General features: G+C 36.8%; 3 protein-coding genes across 3 annotated transcripts; 2 read left to right on the forward strand and 1 right to left on the reverse strand.

The window, feature by feature from the left end:
* The first annotated feature begins 528 nt into the window (after positions 1-528).
* LOC131950365 (FMRFamide receptor-like) lies at positions 529-1,593 on the forward strand. The gene has a single exon (XM_059312470.1). It carries the CDS (start codon positions 529-531, stop codon positions 1,591-1,593), a length of 1,065 nt encoding a protein of 354 aa, XP_059168453.1.
* Positions 1,594-5,225: 3,632 nt separating this feature from the next.
* Positions 5,226-6,311, reverse strand: LOC131950374 (galanin receptor 2b-like). The gene has a single exon (XM_059312481.1). It carries the CDS (start codon positions 6,309-6,311, stop codon positions 5,226-5,228), a length of 1,086 nt encoding a protein of 361 aa, XP_059168464.1.
* Positions 6,312-13,430: 7,119 nt separating this feature from the next.
* LOC131950382 (ficolin-2-like) lies at positions 13,431-13,811 on the forward strand. Its single transcript, XM_059312493.1, has one exon. The coding sequence runs from the start codon at positions 13,431-13,433 to the stop codon at positions 13,809-13,811; it is 381 nt and encodes a 126-aa protein (XP_059168476.1).
* The last annotated feature ends 6,938 nt before the right edge of the window (positions 13,812-20,749 follow it).

Below are 20,749 nucleotides of genomic sequence, written 5' to 3' on the forward strand. Positions count from 1 at the left end.
TATAATGAAAGTAGAAAATGTAGATCTTGGATGTAAACACAATTTTTTATTTTATTTTATGACTAAGCAGGATAGTATTTTAATTATAATTATAACTTCTGTATGGTAGCTAATTGTTTATTTAAAAATTAAACCTCGTTATGACATTACCTCTAAACAAATTTAACGTCTGTGTCTTTGTCAACATTTTAAATAAATAGACAGTGTCTATAATTTGAAAAAAATACATATACAATTAACGCGGGAAACTTTTAATTAAACATAGGTCTTAGTGCTATTTCTTTCACAAGTTTCTTTATAAACGTTTGTGTTTTGAAAGTTTATTTGTATTATACGTTTGACCACATATTTTACATTAAACATCTAACTGATACATATTTCGTAATACTGTTTCTTTCCAAGTCTAAAAACTAAATATGAAATTCTAGCAGATCATCGATGGAGAATCTTTATTTCATGATGAGGTTATAAAATTTTAAGCCAAACTGTACTATATATAAATTGTGTTGTGCTGTTGATAATTAGATAATGCCTACTGAAAACTTCATAGAGCAGCTAAACCAAACGCTAACTATATCGATGTATTCAGTTAATGATACAACTACAGCACTAGTAGGTGTATCAGTCTACGTCAGCCCTATAGTACTGGACTTTTTCCTGACCTTTAACCTTTTGATCTGTGGGAACATCATCGGAATTTTGGGAATCTCCGGAAACATCATCAACATCATCGTCTTTTGCAAGCAGGGCTATGAGGACAGCGTCAATATAACTTTAACTGCTCTGGCTGTCAGTGATATCGGGGCGTTGGTCACTGTGTTGATGGTCAATGTCATGGTCAACCCGTGGTTTACGAAGGCGAGTTTACCAATCGTGGCAATAGACTTCGCTTCGCTGTTGGGGTTTTACCCACACAATTATTTCATCCGTGTGTGTGGGTTGATCACAGCCTTCGCGTCGTGTGAGAGATGTCTGTGTGTTTTGGTGCCCCTTAAAGTCAAACAAATTGTCACCAAAAGATTTTCAGTTACTGTCAACGTGCTTATATTTATCATCATGCTATTGGATCTGTTTCCTATTTATTACGTTGTTTATCTAGATTGGATGTTTGTTCCAGGGTTGAATAAGACGATTATTGCTGCATCAGTTCGAGAAAATCCGTACAATATTTTTGGTATTTCCTATTTTGTGACGGATCTTTTCCTTCCGTATTTTACTTTTTTTGTGATAATTTTTAATAACATCACCATCGGCCTAAAACTTAATTCAAGATCAAAATGGATACAATCGGTCTCTCAGAAACCTTCAAACAAAGAGAAGTTCGTGTCTAACAAAGAGAAAAAAGTTGTCCTGATGTTGACTGTCGTCTCTGTCATCTTCATCGTCTGCCTCATTCCTCAGTCAGCAATCCTGACAGCTGTCAGTCAGGTGTCAGGGTTGATGCACGGAGGAAATTACTTTGACGTGTCGTTGTTGTGCTACAGTATCTCATACCTGATGGAGGCCGTGTGTTCTAGCGTCAACATCCTGGTCTACTACAAGATGAGCAGTAAATACAGGAAGGTGCTTCAGAGTATTTGTATTACTCACTAAATTTACCAACAAGCGTTAGTTCTCATGTGTTAGTCGCTTTATGTCACTTTGTGGATATTTAGAATTGGATTATCGATTTAAATTTTCGTTTACTGTCTTGGATGGAAACATTACATGCCTATATGTTACTTGTTAAAATAATGTTTCAAGTTTATTTTGCTTTAACAAAACACAAGTGCTGTTTAAACATATGATATTGTGTACCATTTATATTACAATATAACCAAAACACAAAATTATTTCATTATGAAATATGCAAACATGATATTTTTTACAACAGTATCGAAAAATGTAACTTGTGTCTATTGCCCAAAAAAAAAAACAATACATGACAAATAATTATACTGTTTTAACATAAAGTCATTTGTAAACTTAACAAATTCTCAAGCCAAGTAGTTTAAAAAAACCCAATAACAATCCATCTGATTTTTAAATTGTGAATAATGGATACAATGCTATTGAAAATTTGTTACTGAAGACAATACCGATGACAATAATCTTACGTGAAGAGGTAGAAGGTGAAGGACGAAAAACAAGTCACTGGGTATAATATTTTTTCAACTGAATTTTATTATCAATACTTTTCTGTGTTGCAATACTTTTTATCACAACCAAAGAAGCTTAAAAGCCAAAATGACTCGGTACTTGAGATTGTATTGGTATTGTGTCATAAAATCGATAGTATAATATAAAATATTAAAAGCATAATCTGTTACGAAGAACAAATTGAAGAATGTGTTGTATTATTGTTCGTTTATGAAGCGGTGAGTTCTGTTTTAGTAGGGAAACATGTTGAAAAAGCACTTTTGTAGGTTTTAATACTGAAACCAAGGAAACCACATGCTTGTGACGTAGGTATTCAATTAGTGCAGAGCTAATTACAGACATGTTTCAAATGTGGTGAATGGGGTGGTAAATCCACAGACTTTGATAAAGTAGTGTGTAAAAAAAAAATAAAGAATCCACTTTAGGCCTAGCGCTCCATTGGGCAGATGAAATAAAGTTCATACGTTTTTTTACCTCGGCATATGAAGTAAAAATGTGATCAGTACTTTACCCAGCCGCCTTTATTTTCCCTAACATGAGTTAGGTACCCAACAGAGCTTGGTGGACTCGAGAAGTTCTACTGACCTAAACCCTGATTCGAACTGGAGACTTTCAGGTTAGCAGCCTAGTGCTCTACCGCTTAGAAGCTTAGAACACAAGTAGGTTGAACCAACCACACCCAGATATGTCTATAGGGGAGGAGTCGATGTTCTCGCAGTTTAACCAGGGCTGATCAGAAGTCGATGTTCTCACATGATGTCCTAACCAGGGGTTGACCAGAAGTCGATGTCCTCACAGTTTAACCAGGGGTTGACCAGAAGTCGATGTTCTCACAGTTTAACCAGGGGTTGACCAGAAGTCGATGTCCTGACAGTTTAACCAGGTGTTGACCAGAAGTCGATGTCCTCACAGTTTAACCAGGGGTTGACCAGAAGTCGATGTCCTCACAGTTTAACCAGGGGTTGACCAGAAGTCGATGTCCTCACCGTTTAACCAGGGGTTGACCAGAAGTCGATGTCCTCACAGTTTAACCAGGGGTTGACCAGAAGTCGATGTCCTCACAGTTTAACCAGGGGTTGACCAGAAGTCGATGTCCTCACAGTTTAACCCGGGGTTGACCAGAAGTCGATGTCCTCACAGTTTAACCAGGGGTTGACCAGAAGTCGATGTCCTCACCGTTTAACCAGGGGTTGACCAGAAGTCTATGTCCTCACCGTTTAACCAGGGGTTGACCAGAAGTCGATGTCCTCACAGTTTAACCAGAGGTTGACCAGAAGTCGATGTCCTCACAGTTTAACCAGGGGTTGACCAGAAGTCGATGACCTCACAGTTTAACCAGGGGTTGACCAGAAGTAGATGTCCTCACAGTTTAACCAGGGGTTGACCAGAAGTCGATGTCCTCACAGTTTAACCAGGGGTTGACCAGAAGTCGATGACCTCACAGTTTAACCAGGGGTTGACCAGAAGTCGATGTCCTCACAGTTTAACCAGGGGTTGACCAGAAGTAGATGTCCTCACAGTTTAACCAGGGGTTGACCAGGACGTTGAAGACTTGGAGACTGACCAGCGCCCGAGGTCACTGACCGCTAGAGCTACCAAGGTTATGTTGACCGTGTCCTTGAACCCCTGCCTGACAAACACCACGACGTTGAGCACGTTACCAGCGATACCCAGGATAGAGATGACCTAACCAAAGGTGACCTTGATGAAGAACTAGTGCGAGTATAAGATGAGTGGAGGTCATGGTCAAATATTCTAATTTTAATTAGGATAGTTTTAGCATTTGTTAGCTTGTTATTTAAGACATCTAAGTAAACAATTTTTGTCTATATCAATACGTTCCTCGTATGTGGTTAAACGTAACTGTTATATAACGACAAAACATGCAATTCTCTGTAATGTTCTCCTAAACTTTAACAATAAACACATACTCATATACAACAGAAGAAATTCGTCTAATTAAATGCATGTATTTTGTAAACACTTGTAGCGATTTTTCCGATAGGATTTGCTTTGTGTTTTACTTGGTTATTCGAGGTAGAATTTTTTAAGTGGAGATAACTATGCAAATGTATTTATTAAATCATAGATAATGAATTGCTGCCCTTTGTTTTGGTAAAACAATATTAGTTGAGATTAAGTATTGCAAGTAGGCCTAGTTAACATAGGTTGTTTTTTTTCCAGACATCTCTTTGGGTCACGCACGTCTATCGCCCCCCCCCCCCCTCCCTCCCCCGAAATAAAAAACGGGGCAAAATAGAAAAACTATAGTATAAAGATGAATTATCAGCAGTTGGTGTTGGGTTAGCCAATAGTTGGTGTCGGGTTAGTCTGAGTTAGTGCGGGGTTAGCATGCAATTAATATATGTGTAGCCACTAGCTAGTGTAGGATTAACCAAACGATGGAGCAGTTTTTACCAACAGATAACACACTTTTAAAAATGTCTTGACTTTGTTTTGTACTAGGTTAATTACAGAGGCGACTCGAGGCTGGAGCCCGGGGGAAGGGGTGCTGCGGACCGCACCGGGGGTCACCATTTAAGGGGGGGGGGTGAAACCAAGACAAAAATTATTTTAAAATATATAGAAGAAAAAATGTTTTTTGTCAGTTTAGGTAATGATCAATAAAAGTATAAAAGTCATTTAAGTACAAGTTAACGATTCTGAAAATATGGAATGGAGGGTGGGGGGGGGGGGGTGGACAGCATGAGTTGCCGCTCCGGATGACACCCGACGTAGCGACGCCACTGGTCGATTATGACATTCAGTTGCAATTTCCCTAACGTTATGAAGTTAATTTTGAAAGTTGGTGCTGTAAATAGTGCCATGACCATTTAACAGCTAGTTCTTTCAGTCTATGCTCTTGTTTTGTTAAATGGTTGCTATGAGAAACATCCTTTCATTTTGTTGATATGTTTTTACCTAGACTTGTTCATTAATTTGTTTATTGCGGAGCGTATCTATGTAAAAAACGTGTGTCTTTTTAGTCAACTTCCGGTTGAATATAAACACATTATTTGTGAACCCTTTTTAAAATGTCTAGCAACGCTTAAGTGAACTTCGTAATCAGTGGTAATATGAAGGTATTATTTGTGAGGCCGTTTGAAAATATCAAACAATGTGTACCTGAACTTAGTACTCATGCGGTAATACACGATCAGGTTTATGCTCGAACTGACCGATTCAAACAGGTAGGCGATAGAATAACAGACCAACGCCACGTCAAAATTACGGCCCCGTACACCCAACTCATCCACCAGCCCCACGGCCGTCAAGATGGCCGACTGCGGCATGAGGCAGACGGTGAAGATGACGGACACGACCACCAGCATCAGGACCAGCTTCTTCTCCTTGCCTGGGATCGTCTTGTCTTTGACTACAGAGACGGAACTCCGCCACATCGCTCGGGACTTTAGTTTAACGACAACAACACACGTGCAGACGATGATGATGCCGAAGGTAATGTAAGGAATGAATAAGTCTGTAACGATGTAAGAGTAATCAAATACTACGTTTGGATCTTCGTGAAAAGCAGCCATGAGTAAGGTTCTGTTTAATTCGGGGACGTAGATCCAATCTAGGTAAACGACGTAGTAAGCAGGGACTAAGTCTAGAAGCATTATCAGGAAAATTAGAAGATTGACGTAGACGGAGACTTTTTTCGTGATGACGCGTTTAACTTTGAGAGGAATCAGAACACACAGGCATCTCTCAAAGGACGCGAATGCCGTGATGAATCCTCCAACCCGCACGAAGTAGTTGTGGGGGTAGAATGACGCAAGGGAAACCAAATCTACCTGGACGAACGGCAGATCTAGCTGGCTCAACCAGGGACTCATCAGCACGTTGTAGATCTGTAGCGTGACCAGTGACCCGATGTCGCTGACAGCCAGCGCTGTTAGCGTGATGTTCACACTGTCGTCGTAGCCTTGTTTAGCGAACACGCTGATGGTGATGAAGTTCGCTAAAATGCCCAGCAGCCCGATCACCTCGGCACAAATTAGAAGATTAAAAGTCATTAAAAACTCCACGACCTTTGGGTTAATTAGTGAGTAGCCTTCTTCCTCATTAATTAAAACCACTGTAGTTTGAGTAGTTTCCATATCAGTGTATGACACTGGCAGATATTTGATGTCACACTGAGGATGTCTTGTTGCATTTATCAAAGGCATAATAGCTAAATAATGGAAACATAATTTCTTTAACAGAGGGTGGCTATATATATTTTTTTTTAGCTTTGTAAAATGATAACTAAAATATGTTAGTGTAAATTACGATTAAAATGTAAAACATTATTCGAAGAGTTAAGACCAGGAAAATATAAATATTTAAAGTAAGTAAATAAATAAATATATCACTGCTATTGATCATTGGGATTGTGTTTTGATAGTGAACATTTCTACACCGTATAATATAAATGATACTTTAATGTAGTAACTATATTTGTATTAAAACTAAACTAAGAATAATAAGATGAAATAAAACTGAGCAGTTTCTAAAACAAACAGAGTAACTATCTGTGGTTTTCTTCTAAAAACAAGTCCCTCTGTTACAATTTGTTCATTTTGTGAGATCATAATTAGTTTTTTTTTAACAAACAACAACCGTAAATATTTACACAAAGCCGTTGTATAAGCCTACCTATTTTTAACAGCATCTGTAAATGTTACCACAAAGCCACTGGTCTGGTTTAAAAAAAAATTGCTATCGACTTATTGACAGACAAAAGAAAGTTTTTTGTCTGACGTGTTAGTGCAGAATTTTAATGATACTTGTATCTATTATTAATGTTATCTAATTATTTCTAATTGACTAATTGACTAGTTATCCACTATAATTAAAGTTAACCAACTTTTATTTTCTTATTCTGTCCAAGTTTTCTTCTCCGAATCAGCATAACAAAAATCTACTAATTACAAATTATTGGTAATTAGTTTTTATGTCAGATATAGTGTAGTAAATAATATAAAAAAAATTCTAAAGTAATTTGTGAGAACAAAGAATTTGACTACAAACAAAAACTAATTAAAATAATTATGCAGCTATAATTTTCAAAACAAAAATCTATTTAAAATATTTTATGACACAAAATAGAAAATATTTTTAACTTCGAATAATTAAAGGGCATACAAGCCTTATCTGTGTATGTGTGTACTTGTGTGGTTAGTGTGTGTGCGAGTGTAAGTGTGCGGGCATAATTGTGTCATACAAAACATCTAGTGTGTTTATCAGTGCAGTAAACGATGCAGTACATATATGATTTTCACTTGAGATCCTCCTGTAGAGATTTAGTTTACAAGTGATGCTCGCCTCACTGAGCTGTCTGTTGCCCAACTAGATAAATGTGGTGTTTGGCATATGCGCTATACGGATTTGGAAATAAACCGGGAGTGATCTCCCCTAAACTTTCTCGAATATTCCAATATAAAACTACGAGGGATGGCAACTCAGGACATAGACAATATTAATTTGTAATCCATTTTTAATTACTTAAACTTTTTATAATAGAATGGAATCTCGTAAAAAAAAAAAGAATTGCACACCAAGTGAACGCTTAATAAAATGTGCATAATAGGGCGGGATATTATTAGTACTTTATAAATTTACGTGCGTTTTTTGAGAAATCGGAAATAGCGTAAATTAGTAGTTCCGGTCAACGGAAATTACTCAAAATTTGAAAGAAGGTAGAGAATTAGATCTTTTACTTACTTGTGAAATTTCCTTTATCTATCTGAAATAGTACTCAAGTTATAGGCGTTTACAAATTCGAAGTAGAAAAAGTACCACTTCCGGTTATCGGAAATCGCTCAAAAGTTGATCAGGGTCTACGATTTTGATAAAATACTTGTATATGAAATTTCATCAAAACAGAAACACAGACAAACGGACAAGATTGCAAAATTATGTTTTTCCGTAACAGTGAGGTGTAAAACGTCGAGATTTGTAGAAATCTCGATTTTTTGCACGAGTACAATACTATCTATATACTTCGTATATACGAGAAAGTAAAAAAATGTTAAGTGTATTATGTTGGGTAAATGCGCTATACGAGTTTAGGAAAATATGTCAAATGTATTATGTTGGGTATATGCGCTATATGGATTTAGAAAAATATGTTAAGTGTATTATGTTGTGAACATGTAGCAGGACGGCGTGGCCTAGCGGTAGAGCGTTAGACTACTAACATGAGAGTCTCGAGTTCGAAACCGGGCTCAAATCAGTGCTGTCCACGCAATCTCCTCATATGTACCATGATTTCATTTCTAACACATAATTTTACGGCATGTTGTACTTCTGGTTTTATCGGGATCTGTTTTTTGTAGTTATTTTCAAATGGAAACAGACTAAATTTTTTCAACACATCTATACATAATCTATATTTACCAAAGCTATTCATTTAATTTATTATATTAATGTTTAAAACTCACTTTTAAAACTAAATATGTTAAACATTAAATCTAATCACGTAACCATATTACCAATAAAACAAATAAAAACCTTCGTAGTAACAAGCTTTTGTGTACTATAAAGTAGAACGTAAATGATTTTCTTTAAATATATAATAATACACAACTATTTAAAATAACCATAAAGAAAGCGTGTGTATCTTCCTAATATTAGTAAAGGTATTCAATATATAATATAGCGACCCACGCTTTTCTTTATAATTATTTAAATAGTAGCGTATTAATATATATTTAAGGGAATCCATTTATTTTCTACTTTTTAGTGCATTATTACATAATATCTTGTTGATAAAAGTTTTTTTTTATATATTTTTTTTATTTTTTTTTTTTACTTTTTGGTGATTCCTAATTTATGAAGTCGACATGACTAAAACTATTTGCTTTAAAACACCTTCATTAGCTCGCAACATCTAAAAGACGATTATCTGCCCTGTGAAAGCATATTTCAGAGACGACAGCAATTTCTTAATTTTCTTGTCTCACCTTAGTTTAAAAAACGTTATTATCTGTCAGTATTAGTCTTTACCGATTCGACCGGCTCTACGATTGTAAACATTCGGCGTGAACACATCTCACCAGACAGTTCGGGCGATAGCGTCTAAATCTCGCGTCTAGCGAACTAAATAAAAGCTTGTAGTAACATTTGCGGTCCCATAGGGACAAGACATCCTACTAGTTTCAGAAAAGTGTAATAATTTTAAAAAATAATTAATTAGTCATCCAATTACGTTTGATTTAATGTCATATTGCATTCTCATCGAGTCTTGGCCCACGTGCCGAATTCCAGAGAAATTGATCGGTTAGAAGTGCTTGAAATTTTGCCCTCTTGTTTCGATCCAGACAGAGGAAGCAAGTTACATAAAAGCTTGTAATAAACCCGACCAGTTTCCCCTTAGATCCGCAAGCCTCTGTTTATTTTCATTACAACTTAACGGAATAGGAGAGTACTAAAATCTAACCTAGAGAGGAGAAGTAAAAATCGCCTGTTGAACTTTAAAGTCCATGAGGCATGTGAAATAGCGTGTCACTTTTTCTGTGTAGGGATAGTGTGGTCAGCACTATGCCCAGCCGCCGTTACTTTCCATACCGTGAGTCAGGTACCCATCTAATGTGTTTGAACTCAGTGACTTCCAGCAAACTACAGCACTGGACCCGAGCTTGAGACTTTCGGGTTAGCAGTCGAACGCTCTACCATTTGACCCCTCGGTCAAATCATCCATAAGGATCACCATTTCAATGTTCTATTTCAAGTAGTTAATACTTTTAATTTTTAGTTTATCTAGTTAGCCGCTAAAATTAATATTGTATGTAGTAATGAGTGTTCATTTCCAGTTTATGTAGTTTGTTGTTCAACTTGCCATCTCATTTAGTAAAAAGCTCAAGTCAATTTTTCACCGCCTTATTTTATTTATAGATCTGAGCTACGTTATATGTGTACCTACAATTGACATTGTATAGTACATGGAGCAGTTCAGTCGACTTGTTGATTGTATGATTGTTACATTTAGATCGAGTACTAAAGATTGTGTGATTGTTACATATAAATCCAATAACTGTGGAATTGTGTGATTGTTACATCTAGATCCCATATCTGTAGATAGTTTATTGATAAAACTTGATTCACGAGGAACTGTATAATTACTGTGGTCTGATGATGAGGTCTGATGGTGTGGTCTGATGGTGTGGTCTGAGGGTGTGGTCTGATGGTGTGGTCTGATGGTGTTGTAATCTGATGGTGTGGTCTGATGGTGGGTCTGATGGTGTGGTCTGATGGTGTGGTCTGATGGTGTGGTCTGATGGTGTGGTCTGATGGTGTGGTCTGATGGTGTGGTCTGATGGTGTGGTCTGATGGTGTGGTCTGATGGTGTGGTCTGATGGTGTGGTCTGATGGTGTGGTCTGATGGTGTGGTCTGATGGTGTGGTCTGATTGTGTTATTAGATGGTGTGGTCTGATGGTGTTATTTGATGGTGTGGTCTGATGGTGTGGTCTGATGGTGTGGTCTGATGGTTTGGTCTGATGGTGTGGAATGATGGTGTGGTCTGGTGGTGTGGTCTGATGGTGTGGTCTGATGGTGTGGTCTGATGATGTTGTAATCTGATGGTGTGGTCTGATGGTGGGTCTGATGGTGTGGTCTGATGGTGTGGTCTGATGGTGTGGTCTGATGGTGTGGTCTGATGGTGTGGTCTGATGGTGTGGTCTGATGGTGTGGTCTGATGGTGTGGTCTGATGGTGTGGTCTGATGATGTTTTTTCCGACTCATGGAGCCCTAAAACGTGGAGATTTGCAAAAATCTCGATTTTGTTTTTGCACGTTTACAAGACTTTCTCTATATTCGTATATACGAGAAAGTAACATTCATAAAAAGAAACGTTTTATTTCAATATAGGTTACTATAATGTTCAGCGCTTGTAATTGAAAGTCTAATTGAATCGACTAAATGTGTAACGTGAACTGTCTAATAACAAAGTCAAATAAAAAGCAGGTTCAATGTCGGTTTAAAAATGTGCTTTTGGTCAGTATGATTACCTTTTAATGGCCAAAGTATGAATTATATCTTGGTTATAGATGTAGGGTCTAGCATTAGGCTGTGTTATCTACAAAATAAGTTCGAATGTTATGTGGCGTGAAAATAGGTGCAAGGTTTAAGTCAAAGATTTACGACTATTAATTTTTTACGAGACACACTGAAATTGCAAGTTTGGACAGGCGTAATTACTTTATTACATAATTATATATCTTTCATGACAGTTATTAGGAATTCATTACAAACGACTATGGATATTACAACTGTGTGAAGAGAAACATTGTGTGGGTGTTTTGTGTAGTTGAGCAGTTTGATTTAACAGTTTGCTAAATGGCAAAAAGCAATTAAAACCAAATATAAACAAAAGCCAACTAAGCAAATGCTTTATAATTAGTATTGGGATATAGAATGGCGCATTACCACATATCAACTACAACCCTTTCCCCGAGGTTAACCACCCTAATGTGTCTAGAACGTTTTCTAACAAGTATAGCAAGACAACCCGTCCTATTTATAACACTCACCCATCCCCACCACCAACAACAGAAGTGGTAAGTACGTGACATTAACATCTCATTACAATTATAAGCAATCGTGTAAATTTACATGTGTAATAATGTAAATGTTAAAATTACAAGTGAATAAAAAGCATCTGACATTAAATAAACAAGTGGTTAACATGCAACATATTTTAACACGAGAAAAATGGCCCGTTGATAGTGCTGTCTATTTTCTCGGTACTTTAATTTATACAAAATATAGTCATAGGCATATCAATAAACCATGCACCTAATCTCATTCATGACAAAAGTCGCTTTTAGAGTTTCTTTCAGGCAACTCTACTGGGGATGAGGGGGCTTGCCCCCCCCCCCCCCCCCACACACATTCCAACAAAACATGTCTACCGTCCCATTCAAAGAAATATAATTATATACTTTTTCCAGTGTCCGCCCCCTCCCAGAAAATTCTACCCCCGCCCCCGAAAATTTCAAGTACCCCACCCCTCTCCGCGGAGGAAAAAGTCTGAAAGAAACACTGGTCGCATTTGTAGATCATACAAACTAAAGGAAGAATCTGGGCGGGGCTTCGCCCCTACCGGAAGAGATGATTGAAAAAAAAACTGCACGCTAAACACTTTTTAGATTAGAAAAAGATCCCCCCTCCGGGGAGGAAAAAGTCTGAATGAAACACTGGTGTCGCGCTTAGCCACTACCCGAAGAATTGCATTAAAGAAATTGCAAGAAAACCACTTTTTAGATTAGACACATTAATTAGGCGGTAATTTTATTATAGAGTATCGATGAAGAAATTTCTTTGAGCCCGGTTTCGAACACGAGACTCTTGGGTTATTAGTCTAACGCTCTACCGCTAGGCCACGCCCTCCTGCTACATATTCCCAACATAATACACTTAACATATTTTTCTAAACCCGTATAGCGTACATACGCAACATAATACACTTAACATATTTTTACTTTCTCGTATATACGAAGTATAAAGAAAGTATTGTACTCGTGCAAAAAAAAAATCGAGATTTCTACAAATCTCGACGTTTTACACCTCACTGATACGGAAAAACATAATTTTGCAATCTTGTCCGTATGTCTGTGTGTCTGTCTGTGTGTGTGTCTGTCTGTCTGTGTGGTGTAAACACGATAACTTGAGTACCGTTACAGCTAGGTTGATGAAATTTCATATATAAGTATTTTATCAAAATCGTATATCCTGATCAACTTTTGAGCGATTTCCGATAATCGGAAGAGGTACTTTTTCTACTTTGAATTTTTAGAAAGCCTATAACGAGTACTATTTCAGATAGATAAATGAAATTTCACATGTCAGTAAAAGATCTAATTCTCTACCTTCTGTCAAATATTGAGTAATTTCTGTTGACCGAAAGTACTAATTTACGCTATTTCCGATTTCTAAAAAACGCATGTAAATTTATAATATAATATCCCGCCCTTTTAAGCACATTTTATTAGGCGTTCACTTGGTGTGCAATTGTCCATGTCCTGAGTTTTATTTTAGAATATTCGAGAAAGTTTAGGGGAGATCACTCCCGGTTTATTTTTAGTTTAAGTTAACATGTATGTTGCAAACACATATACTATATGTGTACATATTTATTGTGTACATTTGTTGTTTGGTGACCCTCGAATAATTTCCGTCAACTTCGCACATTGATTGAAACGTAATAAAAACATGACAACATAAATTGTGTATTCATTAAACTGACTTAGGACTAGATAGCTGTGACCCCCGGCCTGTCGTGACCCTAAACTCTGGACTTCAGGTCATGTGTGACACAGTGACAGACGGTGGAGGATGGACCATTTTCCAAAGACGTGTTTCTGGGACTGTAGATTTTTATCGGAGTTGGGCGGAATACAAAAATGGGTTTGGTGATTTCAGTTCAGGTAATTTTTACCAGGGTAATGAGAACATTTATCTCTTAACGTCTAAAAACAAAACAGAACTGAGAGTGGATATGACCTTCAATGGACAGAATTATTTCGCCAAGTGTTCCAGCTTCAACATTTCAAGCGAGACAGACGGCTACACGGGAAATGCTGGGGACGGTTTATCTGAACACAGCGGTTTTATGTATTCTACATTTGATCGGGACAATGACATAGACCAGGGGTCTCCAAACTTTTCTGTCCGAGGGCCGTATTAACTATCAAATTTCAGTTCGGGGGCCAGTTTCTTCCAGGCATGTCTTTGATTTTTCTGAGCAAAGTTCCTCAGCCATCACCAACAAACGATTTTTCCTTGGACAAAAAGATCACCACGCGCCTGATGAGATGACTTCGCGGGCCGCATCCGGCCCGCGGGCCGTAGTTTGGAGACCCCTGACATAGACGAACGTAACTTTGCTCATCTGTGCCACGGGGCCTGATGGTATAGCATTTGCCAGCGATCTAACCTCAATGGCTTATGGGGTACAAGAGACTCAGTTGCCATCATCTGGTATTTGAAAATTCATCATTTTTGAAATGAAGTTTAGAAATGCTTAATGTACACTAATAAGGCGGCGTGGCCTAGTGGTAGAGCTGTAGACTGCTAATCTAAAAATCTCGATATCAAATCAGTGTTTTGTTTATTTATTTATTCATTTCTTTAAATTCAGCAATACGTCCTGAGTCAACCGAGCTCAGATGTGTACTTAACTCACGTTGGTGAAAGTAAACGCGGCTGACCACACCATCAATTTATATGACGAGGCCATACTGTTTTTCAAGAAAACGTTGAGTGTTATTTAATTATATATTACAGCTTGATACTAAAGGGAAACTGATACGGCGAAGGGGGGGGGGGATTAATAGGGGGAATGAAGAAACATACGGGGGAAGGGATGATTGATCTAGGGTAATGGTATGCTGAAGTGAAGGTTGATTGGAACAACTCGTTAGTGTTGTAGTATGTGATTGACCGAGGACATATATAATTGTTAGTGCTCTGCTCTGAAGATAGTAACACATCATAGTGTTGAATCAAAACGTTTCTAAACAGAGAATTATGTGTATGTAACATAAGGACGTTTAATGTTAATTTTATGTACGTAGTTTTCTTTGTTATTGTCATTTAATACAAATTCAATTATACAGTTGCTCTACAGACTTTAAAAGAAATGTTTTAAAATGGTAGGATTTTTTATAAAGAAAAAGAAAGAAAATAAATATTAAATGCTATATAAATACTGTGTAGGGACTGATAGATCAATACTAAACTGGAACTTCTTTATAGGAAGCAGCATATTGATTATTTTAATAAACATTTAATTTAAAATGCACTAAAAGATGTGAGTGGTAAGTATTTTTGATAGAATAAATGCAGATGTAGACAGAAAATAAACATTTAAACCCAATTCACATAGTTGTTTTCCTTCTGTTTATCTGGTTGTAAATGTACAAATATGACCAGGTTAATAGATATTTAAGATAGTTTTTATTTCTATACTAAAAAATCATGTTGTTGAAATATTTTGTGTGTAGTATGTTTTTACCACATTTTATGCCAACTATCTATATTAGAATTGCATTTTTTATATTTGACTACCAACTAGATTGTGGATATTTTTGCTTTTTATTAAATTTGGAATATGTATCCATTACTTGTTTACTGGTAAATTTACATTTTATGTAGTACAACAGCGAATATAAAAAAGTAAAGTAAAGCTCAACTTTCAGAACAAATAGATGATGGTTTGGGGAAGTGGGATTGATATTTGGTGATGTTTTTATGGATCTGGGATTTATAGGATTATGTTTTGAGGGGCTCTACGACAAATTGCGGAAACTCACTTGTCCAAATGCCGTTTGCCCGAATGGACACTTGCCCAATTCGACAAATGCCCGAATAATTCAAATTTTTTTATAATTGAATGTCGTGTGCCTCTTTGTTAATATTATAGTATGCAATTTAAAACAAGTTTTTTTTTTCAACGAAACCATCGTCCGTATTGTAACTGATAGTTACATCTTTATTCACATTTAAGAAGCTCAGCTTTAGAAAACAAGGTCAAGTGTCTAAAAATACCCTACATAATATCACAACATGAGACCACAACATGAGATTACAATATGAGACCACAATATGAGACAACAACATGAGACCACAACATGAGACCACAACATGAGACCACAGCATGAGACCATAACATGAGACCACAACATGAGACCACAACATGAGACCACAACATGAGACCACAACATGAGACCACAACATGAGACCACAACATGAGACCACAACATGAGACCACAACATGAGATTACAATATGAGACCACAATATGAGACCACAACATGAGACCACAACATGAGACCACAACATGAGACCACAACATGAGACCATAACATGAGATTACAATATGAGACCACAATATGAGACCACAACATGAGACCACAACATGAGACCACAACATGAGACCACAACATGAGACCACAACATGAGACCACAACATGAGACCATACTATAAGACCACAACATGAGACCACAACATGAGACCACAACATGAGACCACAACATGAGACCATAACATGAGATTACAATATGAGACCACAATATGAGACCACAACATGAGACCACAACATGAGACCACAACATGAGACCACAACATGAGACCACAACATGAGACCACAACATGAGACCATACTATAAGACCACAACATGAGACCACAACATGAGACCACAACATGAGACCACAACATGAGACCACAACATGAGACCACAACATAAGACCACAACATGAGACCACAACATGAGACCACACTATGAGACCACAACATGAGACCACAACATGAGACCACAACATGAGACCACAACATGAGACCACAACATGAGACCATAACATGAGATTACAATATGAGACCACAATATGAGACCACAACATGAGACCACAACATGAGACCACAACATGAGACCACAACATGAGACCACAACATGAGACCACAACATGAGACCATACTATAAGACCACAACATGAGACCACAACATGAGACCACAACATGAGACCACAACATGAGACCACAACATGAGACCACAACATAAGACCACAACATGAGACCACAACATGAGACCACACTATGAGACCACAACATGAGACCACAACATGAGACCACAACATGAGACCACAACATGAGACCACAACATGAGACCACACTATGAGACCACAACATGAGACCACAACATGAGACCACAACATGAGACCACAACATGAGACCACACTATGAGACCACAACATGAGACCACAACATGAGACCACAACATGAGACCACAACATCAGACCACAACATGAGACCACAACATGAGGCCACAACATGAGACCACAACATGAGACCACAGCATGAGACCACAACATGAGACCACACTATGAGACCACAACATGAGACCACAACATGAGACCACAACATGAGACCACACTATGAGACCACAACATGAGACCACAACATGAGACCACAACATGGGACCACAACATGAGACCACACTATGAGACCACAACATGAGACCACAATATGAGACCACAACATGAGACCACAATATGAGACCACAACATCAGACCACAACATCAGACCACAACATCAGACCACAATATAAGATTACAAAATAAAACAACCTCAAGAGACTCAACCAAGAGAGCACAGAACTTTTGTAATAGCTCCTTGACGCAGCTGATTAAATTACACTGTGGTTAAATAACAATACCAGACCGGTTATTGATCTCTGTTATGCAGTGTTTTGAAACGAATTAATTTTTATGACGTCGTGCTGAATTGTTAACAGTTAACTTCAGTGCAGCTATTGTTTTCTCTGATGTATTGATCGTGTACATTGCCATGCATTGCCTTATAGGCTACACATTTAATGAATAAAATATCAATAACGTTATATTTCAAAGTGTTATTGGAATATAACATAAGATTGTAACGGCCGACATAGTTTACAACAACAACATACCATTCAGCTTTATAAATCGATTTGAACATTTTTGGTCAGGGAGGGAGCTAAGCTTACAACAACAGGTTGGAAGTTAGAACAACATATTTGCTGTCTCTCGTTTTGGATGTCAGGTCTTTTGTTTGATGTCACATCGTGTGTTGGATGTCAGGTCTTTTGTTTGATGTCACATCTTGTGTTTGATGTCACATCTTGTGTTTGATTTCACATTTGTGTTTGATTTCACATTTGTGTTTGATGTCACATCTTGTGTTTGATGTCACATCTTGTGTTTGATGTCACATCTTGTGTTTGATGTCACATCTTGTGTTTGATGTCACATCTTGTGTTTGATGTCACATCTTGTGTTTGATGTCACATCTTGTGTTTGATGTCACATCTTGTGTTTGATGTCACATCTTGTGTTTGATGTCACATCTTGTGTTTGATGTCACATCTTGTGTTTGATGTCACATCTTGTGTTTGATGTCAAATCTTGTGTTTGATGTCACATCTTGTGTTTGATGTCACATCTTGTGTTAGATTTCACATCTTGTGTTTGATGTCACATCTTGTGTTTGATGTCACATCTTGTGTTTGATTTCACATTTGTGTTTGATGTCACATCTTGTGTTTGATGTCACATCTTGTGTTTGATGTCACATCTTGTGTTTGATGTCACATCTTGTGTTTGATTTCACATTTGTGTTTGATGTCACATCTTGTGTTTGATGTCACATCTTGTGTTTGATGTCACATCTTGTGTTAGATGTCACATCTTGTGTTTGATGTCACATCTTGTGTTTGATGTCACATCTTGTGTTTGATGTCAAATCTTGTGTTTGATGTCACATCTTGTGTTTGATGTCACATCTTGTGTTAGATATCACATCTTGTGTTTCGTGTAACCACATCACAGTTGACCTTACGATCGCCTGCCCTAACTTAGAAAGTCGTGGTGATGCTGCCAGCACACGACTGAACGAATCATTTTCACCAGACTTTTAGATTCTGTACTATTAAGGTCCAGTATATCAAGTTTTATCGAGGTAAGGTTGTTTGGCTTCCTTAGAAATTAACTTTATTACTGGAAAATGGGTACCTTAAAATTATACGGTAAAATTTCCAATTTTAGTGAGATTGGGACACTCTTCATTAAAAATGTCTTATGAATTAAAAGTAAAAAGGGATTTTTTTTTGTTATTTCTATTCAAATAGTTTAGTGTGAGTAATTAATTTGAAAAAAAAAAAAAAAAAAAAAAACTAATTTAATATCTCACTTTGATATTGTTGATGATCCTTTAAATGCAGAAATATAGTTATCTATTTTTAATTTGTATAATGTTACCACTAAAACTTTGACTTTGAAGTCATTTAAACATATCCTTATCATCTTGCTAAATGTTTAAAAAAATGTAAATACGGCTCTAGTAAATGAATTGCCACCTCCGAGAATTTTTCACCGTCATTTCATTAAACCTGAACGATTACCTCTTTGTCTATAATATTGCACGTAGGTTATTAGACTTCAACTTATTATGTCCGCCGTTAAGGTCTTTGATCACGTGGGCTACTTAATTTCGGATCAGGAGATTTTTAAATTATTGATTGATTTTGCTTTTCTTTGGACCCTCCTAGTGTACACGTCAGAACTCTATCTCCTCACATTCTATACATGTGTTTTATTTAGGAGATTTAAGAAAAATATGTACATACGGTTAGCAAGTAAAATATGTAAGCGGGAAATGTATTGATTTCTTCATTGATCAATGTGTTTGTTCCATACGACTTACTGCAATACGTAGTGTAACCTAATGTATGTTTCCGTTGTATTCATATTAAGGTGCTCATTGTTTCAGGAAACATTTTGACATGATTACTGTGTATCGGGTTCAGTTATTTTAGTGCCGGCATGGGTTGGTGCATGTGACGGATGATGTGCGATTTTGTTTGTTTTGTGGTTCATGTATACGGTGTATTGTTTCCCCTTCTGTTATTCCCTCCTCTATAGTGTGAATATAATATTATTGTATACCTTGTTTCCACCCCCCCCCCCCCCCACACACACATAAAAGAAAATAAAAAGCCCATTTAAGTTTAATCTGCCCTAACAAAGCACGGGTCTTCAACTCGTACTGTATAACCCAATAATGAACAGTTTGTTTAGCACACGAATACATCCATTAACCGTCAACCGTATAAGTCTGTTCAAGTGTTAACAAAACCAACGAGGCGTACAGCGAGCGATCAACAGAAGTCTTTTCTTTCTACAATACAAACGATATTCAAGGTTACAAAAGTTATTACAATGTTTTGTAATTGATTATATAAATTTATAAAATAATGTAACTCGCGATCAGTGTTAGATTCAAATATTATAACTAGTAAGTTCCATTTTAAGACACAGTGAAAATAAGCGTGTATATTTTTTGACAATGAAGTAAAAAGGACGGTATAGTATATGTCGCTTTAATGAAACTTGTATCCTTTTTTACTTTCTCGTATATACGAAGTACAGTGAAAGTCTTGTAATCGTGCACAAAAAAACATGAAATTTTGACAGTTTTCACCGTTTTACACCTCAGTCCTTCATCACATCCGAAGTATAGAGGACTTATTTATTCGGGCAAAAATTATAAATACAAATATATAAACATTTTGGCGTTTTATGCGTTATCGAGTCGGAAAAACTGGACTTTGAAATTCTGTGTATGTGTTTCTGTGTGTCTGTAAACACAATAACCTGAGTACCGTTACAGCTAGGTTGATGAAATTTCATATATAAGTATTTTATCAACTTTTGAGCGATTTCCGATAATCGGATTTGGTACTTTTTTTACTTTGAATTTTTCAAAAGCCTATAACTTTATTATTATTTCATATAGATAAATGAAATTTCACCTGTAAGTAAAAAATCTAATTCCCTACCATCCGTCAAATTTTGAGTAATTTCCGTTGACCGGAAGTACTAATTTACGCTATTTCCGATTTCTCAAAAAAAACGAATGCAAATTTAAAAAGAACTAATAATATTCCGCACTATTATGCATATTTTATTTGGCGTTCACATGTGTGCAATTCTTTTTTTTTTACGAAATTTTTTTTTTATTTTACAAAGTGTAAGTATTTAAAATGGATTAAAATTCATGTCTATATCCCGAGTTCCTATCCCCTGTTTTTT

This window comes from Physella acuta, unplaced genomic scaffold (assembly GCF_028476545.2).
Source record: "Physella acuta isolate Inbredline_101_S28 unplaced genomic scaffold, ASM2847654v3 ptg000063l, whole genome shotgun sequence".
Taxonomy (NCBI): domain Eukaryota; kingdom Metazoa; phylum Mollusca; class Gastropoda; family Physidae; genus Physella; species Physella acuta.

What these genes read in the sequence shown, in the direction of transcription:
- LOC131950382 (XM_059312493.1), top strand. Translation starts at nt 13,431, where the DNA reads ATGTGTGACACAGTGACAGACGGTGGAGGATGGACCATTTTCCAAAGA.
- LOC131950365 (XM_059312470.1), top strand. Translation starts at nt 529, where the DNA reads ATGCCTACTGAAAACTTCATAGAGCAGCTAAACCAAACGCTAACTATA.
- LOC131950374 (XM_059312481.1), bottom strand. Translation starts at nt 6,311, where the DNA reads ATGCCTTTGATAAATGCAACAAGACATCCTCAGTGTGACATCAAATAT.